Consider the following 24,651-nt stretch of genomic DNA (forward strand, 5'->3'; position numbering starts at 1 on the left):
TTCGGCGCTCAGCCTTCCTTAGCCTCAGGGGCGCTCCTTTGGACATTGCCATGCCAGGCCATGCAAATGGCCTCAAGGACCTTTAGTGTACCACTGACCATCCCCCTGCAAAGAGCTCAGTTGGACAACTCTGTTCTGATTTTTTCGGGAATGGCCAGTATGTTATGACAGTTGTGTTTTGTTTGCTATTTTGTTTGAGGTATTGCATAGAACATCTTTGTTTTATTATCCTGTTTATTTTGACTTGTTAAGTGGAACAGAAAGCAGGATATTTACAAAATATAATTCAGTGAGCAGATAGCTTTAAAATACATCTTTGTGAATATTTTTCTTCTTCCAGTTGCAGAACTAATCCAGTCTTGGTTCAGCTTGGGCTTTTATATACGATGCAGAATGAATATGTGCAAAACAAGCAAAGATTTTATGTGTCGCAGAACAACAAATAAATTCTGTTTAGCACCTGTCAATAAATTGCCAGATGTAGCAGAGCAGCAGTGTCAAATCCCTCTTGGTACACTCTGTGCATCTTCTTGGCATTTTCAGTCTTCCAATTCTGTTTCAGAATCCACTTTTTGTTCTTCACTTCCTGTCATTGTCCTTTATTAAAACAAATAATGAAAAATATAAAATACCTTGACCTGATCAGTACTGTACACCATGTTTTGGCCCACCCTGTAACATGATTACAGCAATAACATGATTATTGCTCTGCAAAATCCATTCTAGAACAAAGAGCTAGAAATACTTTTAGAACAAAGATCTTGAAATACTTTTAGCTGACATAAATCAGTCAGGCTGCTACTTTTTCCTATAATAAGGACTCCTGAGATTATTCTTGCCCCCATGTAAAATTAATGAGCTTTTTAAAGATTGTATTGTTAATCACATACGTTTTAACAATTACAGCTTTTTATTGGCCCATTTGTACTTTAACATTATATGTTTTTCATTTCCTTATTTCTATTATATTTATGGATGACAAATGAATAATGATTGGTTGTTATTTATAATGCTCTTTCAGAAGAATGTAGAAGTAAAGACATTATTCTGGCAGATACATTTCTACGAAAGAGAAGAAATAATTCTACTCTGGAAGTGTAAAAAGGGGGTGACATTTCTACTTTCCCATTACTAATTTAGGCAAAGGGAAGCCATCCAAAAAGCTATTTATAACAAAACAACCCAGACAAGTGAGAAGTGAGTGAGGACTTGTGAGAAGTGTGGAACAGGTGCAGCTGTTATGCGCATGACTGTTGCGCATGCTGTGCTTAGTTAGGAGCTCAAATGTGCCCCTTCTGGTCTTGAGAGCTTTTGGCGCTTTTCCATCCTTCACTTGGGGCGGGGAGAAGGGGAAGGGGAGAGGCTTGTCGCACTGGCCTATAAAGGACAGGCACACATGCCCTTTTTTCCTGAATGGAATAGTTAAGTAAAGGCAGGCTTAGGTCTGAAGACCTTCATTCTATTTTATTATTTTCTCACATTTCAAGCATCTCTCCACCTCTCCATTCCTTCCTAACCCCAAAACACCCCCAGGAAGATGAAGTACATCATAGGAATAGGAGGGTAAGTTCATCTCTTGCCTTCTTTCTATATTTGCATGCTCCTGTTGTGCTTGGATACAGCAAGACCTTGAAATGCACTTGCACGTTTAGTAGGTGGAGGAAGGACACTCAAAAGAAAAGTGAGGATCAGCAAGCCCATTCAGTGCAAAATGTTAAACTCTACATCACGAAACATCTGGATAATTTGAGCAAGGCTTTCTGCTCAAACTTGGGGGCATTTTCAAAAATACCCACTTTCACCAATGACTGTGGATGAATGGGGCTGCCATTCTCCAATGCAAAGGGCATTTCAACAGCTGAAATCCCTAGGATTTTCAGAGGACTATCTGGCCTAGGAAAGATGCAGAAGATGTGATTGCAGCTTCTTGCTAATAGAAGGGGGGTGGGGGTGGAAGAAATGATGTTTAACTTAAACTGAGAACCAGTGAGAGTGTTGATGGGGGACCAGGGAGATTGGGGGTCTAGTCCCCACTCTGCCATGAAGCTCACTGGGTGACCTTGGGTTAGTCACAGGCTCTCAGGCAAACTTACTGCACAGGGTTGTTGTGAAGATAAAAGATGGGAGTAGAGAACTATGTAAGCCTTCTTGGGTTCCTTGTATGAGGAAAAAGGCAGGATATAGTTGTAATTCAATAATAATAACATATTTATATCCTGCCTTTTTCCTGCAGAAAAGCCAAAGTGGCTTATATAAATCCTCCCATTCCAATTTAATTAAAAGGCATAGTCTAAAATTTTATTCTGATGTCTCAGTTCTGAGTGCATCACTTTTAATAATATTGGGCATGTCACTGTGAAAGTGATGTAATTCTAAATAAAATGCCTGTGGGGAAAGGGCACTTTTAAAAAATAAATATGGAACGTATTGAGAGTTTGTTTTTTTTAAAATCATATGGAATTAAATACTGAGAGACATCTGCTCATGTACTTCCTTGAATCCATTTTTACATGACTGTCTTGGACCCAATCCAAGACACAAGGTAGTCATTTTTCCCTCCCAATACTTTTGAAATTGTGCCTGCAGGGGGAGATGAGCATATGATCCTATTACCTGTTTAGATAGCAAAAGTCCTATAACTTCCAGCATGCCCAGACCAGCACCTTTAAGGACTAACAGAACTGGATTCAAATCCTTTCCCTGTCACAAGGCTCATCAGATGACCTTAGGCCAGTCACTGTGCTGCTGACTCTCCTACCTCACAGGGTTTTTAGGAACATAATTGAAGGAGAGAGAACCCTATATAGCAGTTTGAGTTCCTGTGGAGCAAAGCTGGGATGGAAATGGGTAAGACTTTTTTAGCTTCTGTAATGCTCATATCAAGTAACTTTTTTCCTTCTAAACTGCTGAGTTCACTGAGGCTTCCTAATGGAGCATGAGTATATTTTAAAGAGCATGATAGTATAAAGTTAATTCAATTTACATCAAAATCATACACTTGTCATGTTCATGAGGTTTTGTATTAAAAAGGGATCAACTGCCAGCCCTTCCACTAAAATTCTGTGGGCAATTCCAATTCCTTTCAATATTCTTGATTGTAAGCTCCTTTGGGGGAAAGACTTTTGAATGATGTTGTTAACAAGTGTGCAATCCTGTTTGTGTTTAGGGTTAGGGCTTTTTACATCAGTCTTTTACACAAAGTCCGAAGCAAACTCAGCACTAAACCTTGCTAAATTCTCAGAACAAGTAGCTGCCAGTTGCTGGGCTTGTCAGCTGAGCATGTGGAGGACCAGTTTCACCTGGGGATCAGTCTTACTAAGTTGCAATTCTGTGCATGTTCAGACAGAAATACCCCTATGGAGTTCCCAGCATCTTGTGCTGGGACTTGTACACTGTGCCTCTAGATCTTCAAAGGATTAGCACTGCTTAAGAGTACAATCCTAGGCAAATTGGGTCAGAAACTTGCATGAGATTGCACTTTAAGAAGTGATTTTTAATCTAATGTTTGCCTAGACTGGGGCATTCTGGGAATTGTAGGATTTTTTTTTTCCTGTCTAAACTTCCACAGAATTGCAGATAGCCTGTATGTTCCTCTCCATAGTGGCATGTTTTGTTAGGGCTTTTTGTCCTGTTTAAACAGGCATAGGATTGCAGCCTTTGTCACTTTTGGAAGGAATTGCCTATTTAATACAGCAGCACAAAAAGCCAAATGCACCCAATGTATGTGCAGGGTTAACAACTTAATTCACAACCTCCCCAAAGAACTTATATTCTGGAATACTGAAAGCAACTGCAAATGACTTGAGAATTTGAGGATGCAAGTGGAAATTGATGTTTTTCCTTTTCAACACAAAACCTCATGAGCACAATAACAGATTTCATTTACTGCGATTTTACATACCTGAGGAATTTAGCCACACCACCCAGAGAAGTGCAAATACCTGGGGAGTGTTAAGCAAAATCCTATGCCTGTTCACACAGCAAAAAAAAAAAAAACCCAAGGCATGCTGGGACACGTAAGACTTCTCCCGAAAAGAAAGAGGTTTTTCTCTTTAGAGGGCAATACAGAGGTAACTTAAACAAGTTTTCGCAGCATGGACAAGTTTCTTCCACCCGCTTCAACCCAGTTCTGAGAAATGCCGTTCCCTGCCTCACTTTGCGAATTCAATCCCCACGCACACTCCTTCCGTTCTAACTGTTCTGCGAGTACCGTTACTGCCATTTCAAATGAAAGCGTACGGAAATGGGGGGTCTGAAAAGCTCGAGCGGCCTCTCCCGCCTTTCTGAGGAGACGAACGGCTTCCGCCCGCCGCTCGGCCTTCCCGCCCAAAGCATCTCCCGCGCGCGCCTCCCAGAAACGGTTTAACGAAACTCGGCGGGAAGTATTTATAGACAGAGCGTTTCCCCTCCTCTTCTCTCTCGCGCAGCCCGGCAGCCAATCACGGCCCAGCTTTAAGGAAAGGCGGGCTATTTCAAACGTGCCATTGGGGCTCCTCCCTCCTTTCCTTTCACCTTGTTTGGGAAAGAAACGGGGAGGTGAATGAGAATCTCCTGCACGCAGTGCGCATGCGCTTCGGAGAGAGACGGGGCGCCGTAGCTTCCCGAATGTGTGCTTGGTTTACAGTGGAGTCAGTTCCATGAGTTTAATGGTGCTAATTCCTGAGTATTCCTGACCTGGAGCCAGACATTCTGGGGTGTGAAATGGGTCTTAGGAAGCTTTAGCAACAACAAAGCTAGTGGAGGTGCCAGTATTCCAGCTGAACTACTCAAAATCCTAAAAGGGGATGCAATAAAAGCGCTACATTCAATATACCAGCAAATTTGGGAAACCCAATAGTGGCCGCAGGATTGGAAAAGATCAATTTACGTTCCAGTTCCAAAGAAGAGCAATGCCAAGTGTGTTCAAACTACCGAACAATTGTGCTCATTTCACATGCTAGCAAACCTATGCTCAAAATTCTACAAGCCAGGCTCCAGCAGTATGTGGACCGAGAACTACCTGGAGTTCAAGAGGGGTTTCAAAGAGGCAGAGAAACTAGGGATCAAACTGCCAACATTCACCGGATTGTGAAGAAATCTAGGGAGTTCCAGAGAAATATCTGCAGATGGTGACAGCAGCCAAGAAATTAAAAGATGCTTGCTCCTGGGGAGGAAAGTTATGGCAAATCTAGACAGCATACTAAAAAGCAGAGACGTCACCCTGCCAACAAAAGTGTGTGTAGTCAAGGCTATGCTCTTCCCAGTTGCAATGTCTGGCTGTGAAAGTTGGACCATAAGGAAGGCTGAGCGCCGAAGAACTGAGGCCTTTGAATTGTGGTGCTGGCAGAGACTCCTGCAAGTCCCTGCTGAGGTCTGTGGGATTGCGAAGAGGCAGGCATGGCTTTGTGACTGAACAATAACAATTCCCTGGGTAGTAGTGCCTAGGAATGTAAATAGGTTTTTTAATTGTTCCCATATTGTTTAGGCAGCATCCAGTTCCATTTTATCTTCACAACAACAGCCTTGTGAGGTGGGTAGCTTTGAACCTGGGAGACTTTTTTATTTTTTTTTTCTTTGTTATACGTACCTCTGACTTTTTTTTTCTACAAGGAACCCAGGGCAGTTTACCTATTTCTCTTAATCCTCACAACAACCCTGTGAGGTAGGCTAGGCTGCAAACCAAAGACAACATACCTTTTATTGGTATCTGGTCTTTTTCTTGCAAGGATAGTTCAAACAGTCCTCTTCCTTATCTCCATTTTATCCTCACAACAACCCTGAGAGGTAGGTTAAGGTGAGAATCCAGGTGAGTTTCATGGTGGAGCTGGGCCTAGAACTCTGATCTGGGTTCCAGTTTGATGCATTAACCACTACATTACATAGTGTTTCTTTTATTATGAGAGGAAGAGGAAATGCTTGTTTTGCTCATATTTTTAATCTGCCCAATAACCTATGTTCTCTACCTGCATTACAAAGAGTTAAAATGCAATCCTAGGTATGTTTAATCTGGGACATGTCCTACAACTCCCGGCACCCCTAACCCTGAAGCAAGTCCTACAACTCCCAGCATTCCCCAGCCAGGTTAGAAGGTCTTCCACTCTTCACATTTGCAGTCTTGATGAGGAATGCTGGGAAATGTAGGGTACCCACCCCCTCACTTCTGAACCTGCATAGGCTTGTGCCCTTTAGCCTAAAGTGCTGTGCAAACTGACAAATATAAAATACACCTTTAACATCTGAAAAAAGTAAATATTGAACAATAAATCTCATTTTAATTGTGCAAGTGTGTGTGTTTGCAAGCTAATTCTTTTTGTAATATCTAACAGCTCTTTCAAATAAGGATTATTTGAATGCCAAAGAAGACTAATCACGTTTTCGGGTAAAATAATAACAAAAATAATCCAGAGATTGAGGTGACGTCCATGCAAAGGTGACATATGTGCACTTTGACAATTGCTGCTCCGAAGCTTGTCCTAACATTTTTCTCCCAAATTCTGCTTCAAATTTCCTTATCTAGTGTGACCAATGGTGGCAAAACCACTTTGACCAATAGACTTATCAAAGCCCTTCCAAACTGTTGCGTTGTGCATCAAGATGACTTCTTCAAGGTAAGTTGGTTTTTACTTGTTTGGTGTTTTGTTTTCATCTGCTGTTGTGTGTGCTGTGCACACACCTTCTTGCCTGGCATGAGTGGTAGCTATTAGGAGGGGGTGTAGGATCACCATTGGATGGATGGATGGATGGATGGATGGATGACATTTCCAACTGGCCTGGTAACAGATGTTCTCAAAGGTTTTGCAAGAATGGATGAAGGACCCAAGGTGCATTGTAATTCATGGATGTTCCTTAGGAGATGTTTATTTTGCCTGGTGGGTATCAGCACTAGTTTAAGTTACATGCACAAGCACGAACAAACTTTTATTCGAGATTCAGTAATTGGAATAACAGCCACCCCATTTTTATAGTAATCATGGACTGGATTAAAATCTCTAGTGTTCCCATAAACATTATAACTAGAGAGAAAGATGAGATGCTCTCTTTTCTGGTTTCAAGCCATTATGTTTATTTATTATATGTATATCCAGGTTTTCTCCTGCAAGGAGCCCAGTGTGGCTCACGTAGTCCTCTGCCTCACCACAACCCTGTGAGGTAGGTGAGGAGGAGAGCTGGTGTCTGTCCCAGATCCCCAGTGAGTCTCATGGCTGACTGGGGACTCGAAGCTGGACCTCTTGGGTCCCAGCCCCAGGTTCAGACCACTGAGCCACGCTGTGCTGCTGTGAGCATGCGTTATGAAGCAATGCCCATGCTTCAAGGAAACCCTGCCATGGACGGGGAATGGCAGCAATCGCGTATGCAGCTCCGGTTTTCAGATTTTTATCCCATCTGCACAGTGTAGTGAGAGGATTCTGGAGCGTATTATACCCTAAGTTGTCCTAGACCTAGTTTATGGCCGAGAGGTTTGTTGATGTTGCCCCGTGTGCACTTTGGGTGTACCCTGGAATGCCCCGAACACACTTGCTTCTGCACATCACGGCTGGTGCAACTGGAGGCGATGAGTCATTGAGGAGGTGTGGCCCGCCTTATCGCGGAGGGCACAGTCCTGCGCACAGTCAGACAAGAAGCTGCATGAGCCCAAGAATGCCCCACCCAGCCATGCTGGGGGCGGAAAGGCTTTTTCCTGCCCAACACGCATGGGTTTGTAACTTTAGCAACTCCCTGCTAGTATGCTGAGCCCACAAAGGCTGCAGTATTGATTTATAATTCCCCAGGTGATGGGTAATCTAAGATCCCAAATTGCGCTAGCAAATATTGCAAAAATTACACATATTATATATGCTTGTATGACAGAGGATGCTTTAAGGTAATACAAAAAGGGGAGGTTTGGATAAAGGAAAAACAAAATAGACAAATCAAAACAATTTTGGAGAAAAAGACACAAAACATTTGATTTAGGAGAGGGTATTTTAAAAACCGCACTCCCATGGATGGCTGGGTCAGAAGCTCACATGTGTATCCTGCATCATACATGTTAATTTAAAATATTCCCCTCAGCTAAAAAGCCCCCCAGGGAAGCTTACAATCAATCAGTTTAATAAGACATGTCTTATATAATCTTACAGGACCCAAGGAAAAATGGATGGGGAGGGAAGAGGAAAATTACATGTGTTCACATGTACATCTGTACTACATATCTGCAGCGCAGTCCTTCCACCTCAAAAACGTGTCACATTTTGGGAGAAAGAGTTACCCCTGCTGAAACACCTCTTCACAGGTGTTAAAGGTGTCCACTTTGGCATTTGACTGCCTTAAACAGGACTACGGAAATTGCATGCTCTGATGTACCAATGTACTCCCAGCAAGAACAGTGTGCACATGGTGCTCAGATCATAGGAGAAAATTCCAGGGATGTCAAGGAAATTTATTTTCAGTCGGGTACAAGGATTCCCAACCATTTGGAATTGTTTGTACATGTGGGAATTTGGAGAGTGTCATGGGTGCTCTCACAAAATGGCTGCTACTGGGTAGGGTGTGCCCGTTCATTAAATTGCTGCCATAGTGGACCTGGCTGATTCAAGGCCCTAATTTTCCAGACGGCAGATGGAAGAAAAGAAAGAACCGAAGTGCAAGGCAGAAGTAGGGTCTGAGCTCCAAATCACAAAATGACTCTTTTAACCCAAATAAAAATGGTGCTGGAGGGCCATTTGCGCTTTGTAACATGCCAACCTCCTGGTTACCTTAAAAAAACAAAAAACCTGTTTGTGTGGCATCTGGATGAGCCTAGTCTTCAGGGGAGCAGTTGAAGCAGCCATGGCTGCAACTCTCATTCCCTTAAGACTTTTCTAGAAAAGGGATTGTCAACAGCCGTTGCAGTCTGACCTCAGAAGCAGCACAGTTTGTCGAAGGGCAGTAGCCCTCAGCCTGTCCATTTGCCAAAAGGATTTAGCTGGCCAGAACAGAGCCCAGATGCTTTACCCTCTGCAGGCAATGCATTAAAAACTCCCACTGCACCAGCTGAACAGCAGTGCCTGCCTTCCCTGCCTTGGACACCCGTTCTGCTTTTGCCGTGTGGCGCAGCACTCATCTTTGCTGTGCCGTGGTACAAATGCAACGAAAGGTACCATGAAGCTGAGCCAGGCATCCCCTTACCTGCAACGATTACCTAACAACAAATGCAAGCTGTTTGGGATGTCCTTTTCGGGAACCAAGAAAAAGCCTACAGGTGTGCTGCCTGTTCCTGCCGGACCTGCTGTTCCTTCAGTTAGTTGCATACCAAAAAGATGTGACATCCCCTCTCCCTCATGTTGGGAAATTTTATGGCAACATCAGGGACACCTTAAGCCAGGAATTTTGTTTTCTTATATTCTATTGATAAATGAAAAATAGAAGCTGAAATTTTTAAAAAATGAGAGTCAAAGTTTAGCAGAAAACTTTTAAAAATGCTATTTATTTATCTCTCTATCACACTTGTATATCATGGCTATACAGTTTCCAGGAGAGCTTGCATTGCTTATAGAGCTAGGCCTCCGTGACATCAGCATTAAGGTGGTGTCGGGTCATTTTAGGTGCATAAACTAATACGGCGTCTGGGGCCATATGGCAGCTGTAACTTAAAACTAGTTCCATTACTAATGTCCTGAAACTGCAGCTGAGTTCTTACAGCCATGCATTCAAGAGCAATGTAGGCCAGGTGGTCACTGGAGATGGCATTTATTACTCAGTGGAGAACCCAAGAGCAAATGCTACAACGTTGGAACTCTTGGGTTGGGGTGGCCCAAAGGGTGATTAATAATCTGCATTATGATTGTTCTGCATCAAGCTGTTTTGCTAAGTGAGCACTTTGCCTCCGTTGTTACATGTGTGTATTTTGCAGTAGTGTCCAGGTTGTGATCGGATCGTAGGTAACTGATCACCCTGCATTTGCAGCAATGTTTTATTGCTCACTATATTTCAGCCACAAGATCAAATACAAGTCGGGGAAGACGGCTTTAAGCAATGGGATGGTAAGAACGGTGTTCGCTATAGGATGCAGTAATGTATATCTTCCTAAGTATATTTTCTTAAGTATATTTTCTTTATCACTATAACATAATTAAAGACTTAATAGTAAAATTTACATAATTCTATAAATACACGTTTATAATTTATACATTTTCATACTTGAGTTTTTAATTTTTTACTGGTTTTGGTGTGTGTATATATATAATATATATATTTCCTTTCCTCTGTCTAGTGCTGGATTCCTTGGATATGGATGCTATGGTGAGTACTGTGCAGGCATGGATTGAGAATCCTGTGAAATTTGCCCGATCCCATGGAGTGAATGTTTCACGTGACTCAAAGGCACCCCGTTCTGATGATATCCACATATTGGTAATTGAAGGCTTCCTGCTTTACAACTACAGGTAAACACTTTTTTTGGCAGCTCAATTTGAATAATTATGCTTTTTGTTTCATATTCCATGTTTAAAGTACTTTGGTCCTATGCCTTGAACAGCAGCTAGATCTGCAGTATTGCTAGCCTCTAATCTCTGCACAGATTCCTGCAACTCCAGATACAGTTAAAGGTGACAGCTAGTCCTGCCGCCCCCCACCCCCACATTTGCTGGCAGTTAGTGTGGGCTTTTATGCAAAGAAGAGGTGCATTACCAATATATCAAAATATGAATAATTTTTGCATATACAAAAATACTTTTATAGTGGTACTTCTAGAAATAATGGCCATTATTTAAATAGAAATGCAAAATAACTTACTGCAGTGCCAGGAGACCAGCATGCCTGCTCATTTTCATTTGTACTAGAGGACACCAGGTGATGAACTAGGTTTGGACTGAAGGACACTTTCAAATTACTATCCTTTACCGGCTCTCCAAAATAGAGGACTCTCCTCTGTACAGTAGGATGAATGGTTACCTTATGAATGCTACATTTACAAACGAAAGTGCTGAATTCAGAAGTCTCAGTGTTTTGGCATATGCAAATACATGACGAAGTTTGAAACAGTTTGAAACAGGCTTGACTGACATGGCTTTCCCAGAGAATGTTGGGAATTGTGATTTCTTAGGGCCTTGAGAAACATTTGTACTAGACCCCTGACCAGCCAGATGTTTGTTCATTTAAAAAGATACTGCTGACTGCAGTTTCAGCCACAAGCAAAGGGCAAATCCCCTCTCCTGTGGTTGTATTATTTTGCAATGGAAAGCAAAATCGTTTTATGTAGAGACTGGATTTTCACTCTGCAGCAAAACCAGAAATCCTAGAATAGAGAGTTGGAAGGGGCTGGGATGGCCATCGAGTCCAACCATCTGCTGTTGCAGGACACCAGTTCACACCATCCCACTCAGAGGGCTGCCCAGCTTCTTTTTGAGTGTCTCTAGTATGGGAGAGCCCATGCTCTCACTAGGCAGCTGGTTCCTCACTGTTGTATTGCTCTGACAGTGAGGAAACTTGATGTGCAAATTGGAAAATCTTTATGTACCAGTTAATTATGTGAGCCAGCCGATGTCTCGTGGGGCAGCAAATCAACTAAATAAATAAATAAATTTGAACAAGAAATACAGGTTACCTCTGCAGGAACCTTAAAGAGTATAATGGGGTGCAATGAAAGAAGCTATCACTAGGCTTTTGTGATGCCCAAACTGTTCATATTAGAAGACCAGCACCTCCAGTTACCCCTCACGTAGCTATAAGATGCTTCAAGCAACCCAGTGCTGCCTGGATGCATCAGCCTCCCAAACATTTTTGGTAGTCTCCCAAATATATTGGCAATCCTATGCAATAGTCTAGTTGTACCATGACAAGAGCAAGTCTGTAGATCATCTGTTAAATGAAGCCCTCACTTCCAAGGTCACTGAAGATTGTCGGGCAAACTTAGAAAATTAGGCAAGCCTAGGCTAAAGGTGAAGTCTCCCCCCAGCCCTCCTGCTACCTCTGCAGGCTGAGTACATGTCAGTAGTGAACTTCAGAAGTGCTTTTGCCAATTTCCTCTGACTTGTAGCTCTTCCAAAGTAACGAGAACAAATCTGTCCCCAGCCCCACGGCTGGAGACTGCGAATGCTTAGCCAAAGCTTTTAGGATGGACTCTTTGGGATCACTCTCTAGAGCTGCCTTTGCACCCGTGAATCTCTGCTGACTTCCCAAATTCATGGTGAAGTCTAGCAATGGAGCTTCATCTTTGTATCAGCCCCTCTTGCTGTCTCTGTTCAACGGACAGTTCTGCCTTCTCCACCTGGTGCCACCCAGTTGCTGGTTTGCAAAGGTGCGAGTTCTAGTCCAATGATCTGACGGGGAAGGCCATGACTGACCCGAGCCATCCATATATCCCTCCCCACAAACTTTGCTATAATCAGTGGTCCAATATTCACGGGAGGAATGTCCAATAGACACATGGTTTCAGATTGTATTAGTTCTTTAGGCTGATGTCAATGGAGCATACCAGAGAATATAGGAAACTGCCTTCTCCCCAGTACGGTTGATTCTGACTGTTGGCATTGGCTCTCCAGGGTTTTGGGGAGAAGTCTTTCTCTGTCTAGCCAGAGATGCATAGGACTGAATTTAGAATCACAGAATAGTAGAGTCGCAAGGGGCCAAAGGGCCTTCAGGTCCAACCCCCTGCTCAGTACAGGACTCCCAGTTCAACCATCCCTCTGATGGCTGTCCAGCTGCATCCTGAATGCCTCCCGTGTGGGAGAGCCCACCACCTCCTAGGATCATTAGTTCCATTCTTGTATGGCTGTAACAGTCAGGATTTTTTTGTAATATCTAACTGAAATTTGCCTTTCTGCAATTTGAACCTGCTATTTTGTGTGCTGTACTCTGGTATGATAGAGAAGAGATTCTTGCAAGTACCTGTAGATTATCTCCCCTCAGTTTCTCTTCTTGATGCTAAATATGCCCAATTCTTTCACTCTCTCTTCATAGGGCTTTTTTTCCAACCCATAAATCATTCTTCTTGCCCTCCTCTGAATTCTTTCCAACACTTTTTTTTAAGCTGTGGTCGCAGAACTGGACGCAATATTCCAGATGAGGCCTAACCAGTGCTGAATAAAGCAGAACATGTACTTCACGGGATCTGGAAGTGATACTTCTATCAATGCAGCATAAAATAGCATTTGCCCTTTTGCAGCCACGTCACACTGTTGACTCATCTCCAGCTTATGATATACAATAATTTCAAGATCCTTCTCATTTGTGGTATTGTTCAGCCAAGTACTCTTTGTCTTGTAATGAGGCATTTGGTTCCCTTTTCCTGGGTGCAAAACCTGGCATTTGGCCCTGCTGAATTCTGTTCTGTTGTTTTCAGCCCAGCACTCCAGCATATCAAGATCACCTTGAATCTTTGTTTTGTCATCCAGGAAATTGGGTAATCCACCCAGCAAATCTGATAATCATTCCCTGCACTTCATCCAAATTATTCATTAATATGTCGAAGAGCACAGGACCCAGCACTGAACCCTGCTGTGTCTCACTCATTTCCTCTCCCTAGTTTGAGAAGGTGCTATTGATGAGCACTCTCTGAGTCCAATTTTATAGCCAACTATGGATCTACCTGATTATTATTCCTAAAATCCAGGGGACATCTTTTGCTACATTTGGCTGTTTTTCTTGAACAGGTTATATCTTTCAGTTGTTGAATTCCTGTCATAGGAGTCATCCCATCAGATTTCAGTATACCTATTAGGTTGTATTTACCTTCCTATATTAAAAGTGCAAGTTCATGCTTTCTTCCTACCTTTTTTCAAAGGCTATTACTGGGCCTTGTTAAAGCTGCTCTCTTTGTTGTGGTACATAAGGCTTTGTCTGTTGTTAGCCCAGGTTTACTGCTCCCTCCCCTGTAGGTTCAGCTTAAAGCCCTCCTGATAAATTGCTTTATTTTGTAGCTAAACACCTTCTTTCCAGTCCTTGTAAGGTGCAGCCCATCTTCCAGGAAGCATGGCCCATGGTCCCAGAATCCAAATCTCTCTCGTTGCTACCACCTTCATTGCCAAGCATTCACCTGGAGTATTTTTCTTTCCATGCCTGTTTCTCTCCCAAGAACAAGAAGGATCAAAGAGAAAACTACTTGGGCCCCAAAGTTCTTGACTTTCCTCCCTAAAGCTTCAAAGTCTGATGTGATTCCTTCAGAGCCCCGCTTGGCAGTGTCATTTGTTCCCACATGTATAAGAAGGAAGGGATGTGTGTCAGTGGGCTGTATGAGCCCTGGCAATCTCTCAGTTACATCACCAATCTGTGCTCCAGGGAGACATAGAAACAGTGAGTTAGAAGGGGCCTCCCGGGCCATCTAGTTTGACCCCCGGCTCCAGCCGGCTCTGCTCATGACATGCCCACCATGTGGGTGTCCAGCCTTTCTTCGTCATGGCCTCTGTGCATCACACATATGGGTACTGCGCCTGCGCAGTGCCTGTGGCCGGAAGATTGACAGCTAACGGTTTTTGGCAGGAAGCTCTGCTCCCCCTCCCCCTGTGGCCTATAAAGAGCGAAGCGTCCGCCATTTTGTTCAGTCTTTGCAACCGCCATTCGCTGTGCCTTGTGCCGCTTTCGACTTTCACTTAGAGCTGTTACCTTGCTCTCGATTGTCCTTCTTTCCCAGTTTTTTCTTCTAAAAAAAAAAAAACCTTGCTCCCAGTTCATTGTTCCTCGTAGTTTTTCTCTTGTTATTTCTACTTTCGATCTATCTATCTGAAAAAACAAAAAAACAAAAATATATACTTGCCCTCTGCACTATCCCTCTATTCTTCTTCTTCTGCGATGGCGCAGCAAGCGACTTTCCGCAAATGTGCGGACTGCGGGTCAAAAATGGCACCAACTGACCCACATGACCTATGCCTCCTCTGCCTGGGAGAGGGGCATAGGACGGATAAATGCGCGTATTGCCTGGCCTTCTCCAAGCAGGCCAGGAAGAACCGCGAAAACTGCCTCCGGAGACTCCTTTGGGATAGGGCTCTGATACAATCAGACCCGCTTGTTGCCGTCCCAAAATCTGGCTCTGCTTCTGTGGCCCCACCCTCACTGCCTTTGGATGAAGGTGCGTCTGCTTCGGTGGCTCCCTCTGCTTCACCTAAAAAGAAGCATGGAAAGCGGAAGCATGCCGAATCCGAGAAGTCGGCAGGCCATAAAAAGGCCAGGAAGGAGAAGGTCTCCAAGCCTCCCAAGAAAACCAGGAATTCGGACCGTCCGGACTGTCCCCGATATTGGGACTCGGATCCGATGGGCCCCTTGGTACCGGTGGCGCTTACAGTACCGACTCCGCCCAAACCGGTCCTCCAGGAGGCTATGCAGGTTACCCCTCAAGGGTCTCCCCGCCATGTGGTTGACCTCCTGTCTGGACCCCTTCCAACTCTACGGGGTTCAATATCCGGCAGGGAAATCCAGGGCTCCCCTCCTAGGGCAAGGTCACCGACACCCATGCCCACGGTCACAATGGAAGCGGACGTTGGACTGTCCCCACCGGGGAGCCGGAGGAGCCGCTCTGTAGAGCAACGTCCGGAGAGCTGGCATCACCCCTACTACCATACTTGGGGTGATCCGCTCTCCGTAGGGTACTACCCTGCTCCCAGGGCACGATCCTCTCCTCCATCCTGTGACCAACCGCACTCATTGGATCCAAGGCGGGTGTCACCTCAATCCCCACAAGGTGGAAGCAGCCGCTCCTTCTCCCCGGCAGAGTCATCATCTTTGGCCCCGCCCTACTACGGTGCCGATTCGGCCGACTCAGAGGTCGACTCAACCTCTCTGGCCGTCGCTGTGACATCCCAGGGTCCTGCGTCGCCTGATGAGTCCCACATCTCCTTTGCGGAGCTGATGTCTAGACTTGTCCAGTCCCTGGATGTCGACGCTGCCCAGCGCCCGGGACCAACGACGGACAAGTTCTACGATGTCGTCCACGGGGAGCAATCAACATCCATTGTCCTGCCACTCATAACCACCTTGCAGCAGGTGATGACGCAGCCCTGGGACCTGCCATCACATCCTCAGCTGACGTCTAGGAGATATGAGTCAATGTACAGGGTTCGGGAGGAGGACATCCCCTTCCTCCTCCGACATCCCAAACCGAACTCTGCGGTCGTCGAATCCTCGCAGGGCAGAGAGGCAAGAAGGCACAAGGCACCAAGGGATAAAGAGGGCCGAAAAATAGACTCCCTGGCTAGGCGAGTCTACGCTGTTTCAGGCCTGGGGCTCTGTATATCAAATTACAAGGTGACGTTGGCGAGGTATCAATACTTTATTATGCAGCGCCTGCACAACGTCGCCTCCACCCTCCCGGACCACCAGTGTGACCTCGCGAAGGTCCTGATTAAGGAAGCCATGCAGGTCGCGGTGCAGCAGTTATCCATGGTGAGGTACCACGTGGATACTGACTCACGGGCCTTGGTCGGTGCCGTTTCTCTCCGAAGGCATGCATGGCTTTGGAATTGTAATTTTCCAGAAGAAACCAAGTGCCAGATCAAGGGAATGCCTTTCGATGGATCCGGGCTTTTCCATTCTCGCACTGACCACAAGCTCAAGAAGCTGCATGAATCGAGGATGACGGCATGCAGGATGGAGATACAGTCCCACGCCAGACGTAAGTGGTCCTGGAATCGTCCATCCTACAGGCAATCATATCAACCGAGGCAGCAGCCACAACACCGGCAGCAACAGCAGCCCCGCCATCCTCAGCCCCAACAACACTTCCAACAAGGCTGCTGTTGTTTCGACGATCGGAGGCAACGTTGACGGGACTGGCGAACCATTCCTCACGCTCCACCAATACCCACCCCCCTCTCATCTGGGGATCGGCTTCAAAGCCAACTCCCCATTTGGGAGTCCATCACATCTGATCGGTGGGTATTGTCCATTGTTCAACACGGCTATCGAATAGAATTCGACATCGTTCCTCCGTCGAGTCTGATCCGGTCCACTTCATGTTCACCGGTACTGCTCAACGAAATACATCAACTTCTTCGTAAAGGAGCGATTTGTCAAGTATTCCCATCTGACGGACTCCACGGATTCTATTCCAGATACTTCACGGTCCCTAAGCGGGATGGTGGTCTACGTCCAATTTTGGACTTACGGAACTTAAATAAGTTTATGGTACCAAAAAAGTTTCGTATGACTACCCTTCAAAACATTTTGCCGTTGCTAAGGAGAGAGGATTGGTTCGCCTCATTGGACTTGAAGGATGCCTACTTCCATATTTCAATTCACCCAAGTTACAGGCATTTCCTTCGTTTTGCGGTTGCAAACCAACTTTATGAGTTTACAGTTTTGCCTTTTGGACTGGCTTCGGCTCCAAGGGTTTTTACCAAGTGCATGGCTCCTGTTTGTGCCTTCCTACGCCTCCAGGGCATACAAATTTATCTGTACCTCGATGACTGGCTGTTGGTGTCGCAGTCCAGAGAAGGACTCCTTGCGGCCATCCATACAACTTGTGCCTTGCTCAATAGCCTAGGCCTACATATTAATACCGAGAAATCTTCTCTTCTCCCGACACAGACGCTCACCTTCATTGGAGCCTGCTTGGATTCGACGTTGGAAAAAGGCTTCCTCCCTCAGGACAGACAACAGACTCTTGTTTGCCACATCCATCGAATCCAATGAGAGGGAATGGTCCCGGCGAGGTCTATCCAGAGGATCCTGGGGCATATCACTTCCTCAGTTGCCGTAGTTCCACGTGCCAGGCTTCGGCTTCGCCCACTGCAACTCTTTTTCAACAAGGTGTACCATCCTCAAAGAGATCCGCAGTCGAGACTGATTCGGATCCCAACTTCCGTACTTCACTCTGCGTTGGTGGTTGGAACAGACCAATCTTACAATAGGAGTCCCCTTCAGGGCGCAACCTCCTATGATTACCCTTGGCACTGACGCGTCTCTTCTAGGATGGGGAGCGATATGCTCCGGCCTATCTACCCAGGGTACGTGGAATCGTCTAGAATCCACGAATCATATCAGCTTCCTAGAACTACTGGCAGTTTTCAAAGCCCTGCGCTCTTCCGAGGACATCCTTCATCATCAGATCGTTCAGATAACTTCGGACAATATAGCTACCGTCTTTTATCTGAACAAGCAAGGGGGAACAAAGTCACCGACTCTAGCCAGGCTTTCTATGAAAATTTGGGACTGGTGCATCCGGAGGCACATCACGCTGATGGCTGTTCATCTAGCTGGTGTAGACAATGTGCAGGCGGATCTTCTCAGCAGGCACATGTTCACCTCTCACGAGTGGGAACTGGATCCCCGTGCACGCAACCACTTTTCCGGCGCTGGGGGTTTCCCGACGTGGACTTATTCGCTACCCAACAAAACAGGGTGTGCGAGGCTTACTGTTCAAGAGCGGGAATCGGACACGCATCCCTAGGGGACGCATTCATGATCCCTTGGAACAATATGAACTTCTACGCCTTCCCTCCGATCCCTCTTCTGATGAGGGTCATAGCAAAGATAGTGCACGACCAAGCATTGGGGATACTAGTTGCCCCTTGGTGGCCACGTCAAGCGTGCTTTGCAAAACTACTCAACATCTCTCGCGGGGAATTTCTTCATCTTCCATCGCTCCCATATCTTATAACACAGGTGGACGGCACACTTCGCCACCCGGATTTGCTCTCATTGAACCTAACAGCGTGGCGAATTTGATGATTGACGTTCCATCGGTGCCAATGATGGTTTCGAAAGTTACGAATCCGACAGCTTCTACTAATCTGTCAGTACCGACAATGACTTCGATCACCTCAGATCCGATTGTCGAACCCAATCACTCGGGTGCTTCCCCCCTCTCTGGTCTCTCTGTACTATCTGGTTCGAGATAAGACCCGTTGAATCCGAATCTGACATTTTTGCACCCTGATATTCAGCATATCATTGACTCTGCCTTAAAGCCGTCCACAAGGAAGTCATATAAGGCTAAATGGAAACGTTTTTCCGCCTTTGCCAAGTCGCGTTCGTTCTCTCCATTCCTCTCATCCATTCAACAGATTCTTCAGTTCCTCCTGGAACTGCACCATTCTGAAGCTGTCGTCCATTAAAGTGTATACAGCCACAATAGCCTACTACCGTGGCTTAGTCGACGGATCACCTCTGTTTTCTCATCCTATCCTCAAAAGATTTTTGAAGGGGCTATATAATCTTAACCTATCAATTAGACCGGTTATGCCCACATGGAGCCTCTCTGTAGTTCCACAGGCCCTTATGAAGGCCCCCTTCAAACCTTTGCCGACGGTGGATCTTCGATTGGTCTCTTGGAAGACGGTGTTTCTTGTAGCTGTCACTTCAGCCTGGAGGGCCAGTGAACTTTGCGCGCTTCGCATAGACCCTCCTTATTTAAACTTTCACAGGGAGAAGGTCGTTTTACGCCTCGACCAGTCTTTTTTGCCTAAAATGTCTACACCTTTCCATACGGGACAAGACATTGGGCTGCCTGCCTTTTTTCCGTCACCGTCGACTCCATTGGAAAGATCTTTGCATTCACTCAATGTTCGCCGTTGCTTAGCCTTCTACCAATCACGAACAGAGTCTATTCGACGATCCAATAAACTATTCATCAAATATTCTGCTAGGGATCAAGGCGATCCAGTCACTCCGCAGAGACTTTCTAAGTGGATAGTCCACACTATAGTCTTATGCTATCAATTAGCTAAGCTCGAACTGCCTTCAGTTCCTCGAGGCCATTCTGCTGGAGCTGTTGCCACCGCGTCTGCATTCACATCCAGGGTCCCGATTGATGACGTCTACCGAGCCGCTACTTGGGCGAACCCTTGCACCTTCGCCAGGCACTACCGTCTCGATGTTCAAGCTCGACGGGATTGCTCCTTCGGTAGAGCTGTTCTCTCCTCCGTTCTTCAATGAGGACACCTTCCCTCCTCCTTTATGGCAAGCTTGTTAATCTACCCATATGTGTGATGCACAGAGGCCACGACGAAGAAGAGCAGGTTGCTTACCTGTAACTGATGTTCTTTTAGTGGCCATCTGTGCAGTCACACAACCCACCCGCCGGCCCCGCTTGGTGTCAGTGAGTGGATGCATCTTTTGGTACCGACCATGCCCTTTTTCACGGTACCGACATCAAAAAAAAACAAAAACAAACAGAGTTTTTTCAATAAGATAGCGTACATTCGGTCGCAAAGACTGAACAAAATGGCAGATGCTCCGCTCTTTATAGGCCACAGGGGAGGGGGAGCAGAGCTTCCCGCCAAAAACCATTAGCTGTCAATCTTCCGGCCACAGGCACTGCGCAGGCGCAGTACCCATATGTGTGACTGCACAGATGGCCACTCAAAGAACATCAGTTACAGGTAAGCAACCTGCTTATCCTTGAACACCCGCACCAATGGGGCCTCAACCACCTCCCGTGGAAGCCCATTCCACACCCTTGCGGTCCCAACTGTCAGGAAGTGCTTCCTGGCATCCAAGTGGAACCTTGAAGACAGCATGTCTGCTGAGTTCACAGGTCTTGCCAACGTATCTGAGTTTCCATCCCACGCAACAGGGCATTTCCCACCTCTCCTCTTCTTGTTCGTATCATTGATGCCATTTTAGACCCTTGTTCATTGTTGCATGGAATGAATTGCAGCAGGCTGCTCTCCAATCTTACCCTTGAGTAACTGCAAGCAGTTTGAGAGTTCTACTGGTACAGAGTATCTTCTAGCTTTTCTAGTTCTGTTCCTGTCACCCTTTTCCAGAGAGTTTCATCCTTATTTTCCCTTCCCTTACCTATACTGAACTCTGTCACCAAGCTCTTTTTTGCTCTCTCTGATTGCTATCTTGGCTGCTCAGCTAGGGAGCCTACTCAGGTAGAAGTCAGGTACCAGAGCTTGGAGGCTTTTGCTTGGAGCAAAGCAGGTGCTTTATCACTTAGCCAATGTCCTTGCTTTCAGTATCTGGTTTGTTTTTCGTAAAAAAATGTCTCAATTGGCCAGTTTTGCACCAATTTGCTTCCTTGCTTGAAATGTACCACCAGGCCTTCAGTGAAATGTGGTACATGATCTTGTTCTAAACAACTCGTATCAGGGATGCTAGAAGCCATGGATGGAAGCGTGTGGGTTAGGGCTATTTTTTATTATTATTATTATTATTATTATTATTATTATTATTATTATTATTAACATTTCTATGCCGCCCCTTGCCGAAACCTCGGGGCGGCTTATGTCTCAAGTCCTCATTAATGGAAAACTGGTGCTCTGTTCTTGTTTTCTCTCTCCCTCAGACCACTACTGGACTTGTTTGATAAGCGGTACTACTTAGCTGTTCCATATGATGAATGCAAACGGAGGAGGAGGTAAGGCTGGTGTCTTGACTTGAACCAGGTAATACTGAACATTTACAGCATCTTTTCCTTGTTCCTTCGAAGGGACTGGAGGTTGCAATTTTTCCCCCTTGTTAATATTCTAGTCACTAACACATCATTTCAAGGAACTTAATATTTCTTACTATTGTTCAGTTCTTAGGTGTGATTGCTCCCCCTTTCTATGAAGATGTGGTCCATTTTTGACCACTGTTCTATGGATATCGTAAAATCCATTCCATTTGTGCTTCATGGATTGTCATGTCTTCTATCATCCCCTCCTTAGTGAAATTGCATTTTGTCCAAATACTCTCATTTGCACTAAGTGAAAGTTATATAAATATACACAAATCCCATCAAGATCCATACCTTCTTGTATTACCCAAGGGGTGTTTTTTATTTACATATTTTTCTATGACTATTTTTTTGTGAAATCCTGTAACATAAACATGCTTTGCAAATCTGAAAAGTCCATGCCTTGGGTTCAGCACAATGGATAGCTCCTTTCCAATTCAGGGCAAAATCCGGAGTGGATAAACAGCCCCATCTCCAGTGCCCCACACCACAGCATTCACTTGACACAATGTTTGGATGTTGGCCCACCAAAGGTCATGGTGTTGCAGTGGAGTGGCAGTCATCATTCTGTAGGATAAATGCATTTTTTAGAGTGCAATCCTATGTTCAGCCAGAAAAAATGTCTCGGAGAATGCTCGAAGTTGTGGGACCTTTGTCTGTCTAAACATGCATAGGATTGTGCTCCTTTTCACTTAAAACTTTTTTACACTGCACTATCACCAATCTCAGGGTCATAGTGTATATAAAATTATAAAAACAATGTAACAGTAAAATTAAACAAAGCTATACCAATAAAAAGAGCAAATACAGAACCAGTTTATTTGGAATGAATGGTTTTTACTATTTCAAAATGGCAAGATTTTAAATTTCTCCCCATTGTCCCTGGACAAACAGGAGCAAGTACAGTTGGGTCCGAAAAGGAATTTGGAGCAGTGGCAGTCATTCCTGCTTTAGAAGGGCATTCCTGAATCTGGTGCTCTGTCTTTTGCCAATGTATAGACAGATGGTACCCAGAGAAGGCCCTCTTCTGGAGTTCTCCATTCATGGGCAGGAACGTGCCGGAGAAGATATTTTGCATTTCATCAATATCATCATACCACATTAGCATACAGAATCAAGCATTTTAGACCAATGAGTTTTGGGATGAAAGAAAGTAACAACCAACCAGACACATGGCTTGTTACAGCCATGTTGTAAATCTATTACACAGAATTTGTTCATTCTGTAACACTGTAACCTAACAGTCATTTTTTTCTTGTTTGTAGTACCCGTAAATACACAGTACCTGACCCACCTGGTCTTTTTGATGGCCATGTCTGGCCCATGTATCTTAAGCACAGGAAGGAAATGGAAGCAACTGGAACTGATGTTGGTAAGGTCCCCCTAGCAATGATTTGTGGCTAAGAGGGAACTCCCAATGCAATATGGATATATGCATGTGTGAGTACATATCTAACAGGGCTAGCATCATGGAGAGCTCCTTTAAAATTCAGTGCAAAATCTGGAGCAGGGAAGGAGCCTGGTGTCTTTGGAACAACCAGTCTCCCCTGGGAAAGGCTAAGAGCTGCCCGCTCCTGTTATGGGCTTCTTACTTAGATGCTCTGCTGAAGTGGCCAGCATCTGCTTCATGCCTTGCCTACAGATTCTGGCACTGTGGCTCTTCAGTTCCTAAGCTCTAAAAGCACCCTGCCATGCATGTTTACTCATAGGCAGGTCCTGCTTATTTCAGTGCGTCTTGCGTTGAGAAAATGTGCCCAGGGTTTGTAGCATCATACAGCTGTGACTCCAACCATGTGCTACAGCCAGTGTAATGTGGTTGGGTAGCTGAAGATCAGTGCTCTGGTCCCCAGTCAGCCATGAAACCGAGTTGACTTTGGCCCAGTTACTCTAGTTCTCAACCTAACCTACTTCACTGAGCCACCTGTATTAAGCCCACTTGGGCTTCTCACAAGAGGAAATAAGGTAGGAGATAAATGCAATATAATAATAATAACAACAACAGTTGCTCAGAATTAATGCAGTTTTGCATGGAAAAGTGTAACTGTCTGTTTTCCTTTTCAGTTTATCTGGATGGACTGAAGTCCAGAGATGACCTTTACATGCAAGTCTTTCAAGACGTACAAAACACATTTTTAAATAGTTCATAGGTGAATATATTCCTGATTGCCTCCGGGAAGGGGAGGAGAAAACAGGGAAATAGCCAACTTTGCTTGCAGTTTGATTTTAAATTTCATCCTCCTTGTTTTTCAGGATCTGTGGAAAATGGAGAAATCTATGTACACATCTGATGTAAATATTATTTTGCTTATTAACTGAAACATGTGGGGTTAAGTATCTAAGGGCACAATATTTTGCCCTATAAAGCCCTTCTGAAGCTGTCCTTTGGAAAATAATTTTATGTATATAATAGAAAGTTAAAGTAATTTATTTACAACTCACCCATGGGCAGTTCTTTTTTTTAATCCTTTTTATATGCTGTTGATTTACATGTGTGTGCTTCAGGGATGCATTTTTATAATGGAAAAACTTAGATGATCTTTATAAAATAGCAGTGCTTATGTCTGTTAACTTTCTGTAAGTGGTAAATCACTGTTTAATCGCTTGTGTAATACCACGCCGTGCACGTATTAAAGAGCCCTTTAAGCATTTGGTCTCTTATTCCGTTGTGATGAGCGTCTGTGGGGAGCGAGGGAGAGATCTGCACGTAGGGCCTGGCAAGGTTCCTGCCTCGGACCCAGGAGAGCTGCTGCCCGTCCTGCCCGATGCTGAGCTAGACGAGCACGTTTGGAGGGAGTTGCCCTTGCTCCCATTTAGACTGGTCCTTTGCTCACAGCCGTGAATGCAACTCGAATCTTGTGCCTAAGCAAAGGACCGTAGAACAGATTACATCCCTGCCCTGCGATCCCGGCTCCAGTCCTTGGCGTCTCTTCACAGGGCTCAGCAAGGTCCCAGCCTAGAACCCCAGATGCTATTCGTCATAGCCCTACTGAGCAAGACGGGCCAAGCGTTTGACTCCCCATTTGGCTGCTGCCACCATTCCTGCTCGAGCGACTTCGTGACATGACTTTCGGCTCATGTGAATGAACCCTGTATGCTGGCAGCAGACCTGGGGCAGCGGCTGACGTGGCAGCCCGCGCCTCCTGCAGTGGGCCAGTGCTCATTAAGCTTTCGCAGCCAGGAGTAACATGAGCACTGCCTTCTGTGCCTATTTAATTGAGATGGCCCCTGACAACTGTGGTTCACCACTCAGAGATAAATTGGTATGTTTTCTTCAGAGAAGCATAAAAGTCACAGAAGGAAATAAGGACAAATGGAAATAGTTTTCTCCCTTATACACC

General features: G+C 45.1%; 1 protein-coding gene and 1 long non-coding RNA gene across 2 annotated transcripts; one reads left to right on the forward strand and one right to left on the reverse strand.

Moving 5' to 3' along the window:
* Positions 1–216: 216 nt before the first annotated feature.
* On the reverse strand, positions 217–5,197 carry LOC123017591. Its single transcript, XR_006413637.1, has 2 exons — positions 3,902–5,197; positions 217–597 (listed from the first exon to the last, which is right to left on the reverse strand). It is a non-coding gene; the product is annotated as an uncharacterized LOC123017591 (long non-coding RNA).
* NMRK2 (nicotinamide riboside kinase 2) lies at positions 1,410–23,959 on the forward strand. The gene is made up of 8 exons (XM_044419033.1): positions 1,410–1,563; positions 6,497–6,587; positions 9,932–9,980; positions 10,211–10,382; positions 21,161–21,232; positions 22,579–22,685; positions 23,375–23,460; positions 23,564–23,959. Exons 1-7 carry the CDS (start codon positions 1,538–1,540, stop codon positions 23,458–23,460), a joined length of 603 nt encoding a protein of 200 aa, XP_044274968.1. The 5' UTR covers positions 1,410–1,537; the 3' UTR covers positions 23,564–23,959.
* Positions 23,960–24,651: the final 692 nt, after the last annotated feature.

The sequence above is a fragment of the Varanus komodoensis genome, unplaced genomic scaffold, assembly GCF_004798865.1.
Source record: "Varanus komodoensis strain SLA01 unplaced genomic scaffold, ASM479886v1 scaffold99, whole genome shotgun sequence".
Classification (NCBI taxonomy): Eukaryota; Metazoa; Chordata; class Lepidosauria; order Squamata; family Varanidae; genus Varanus; species Varanus komodoensis.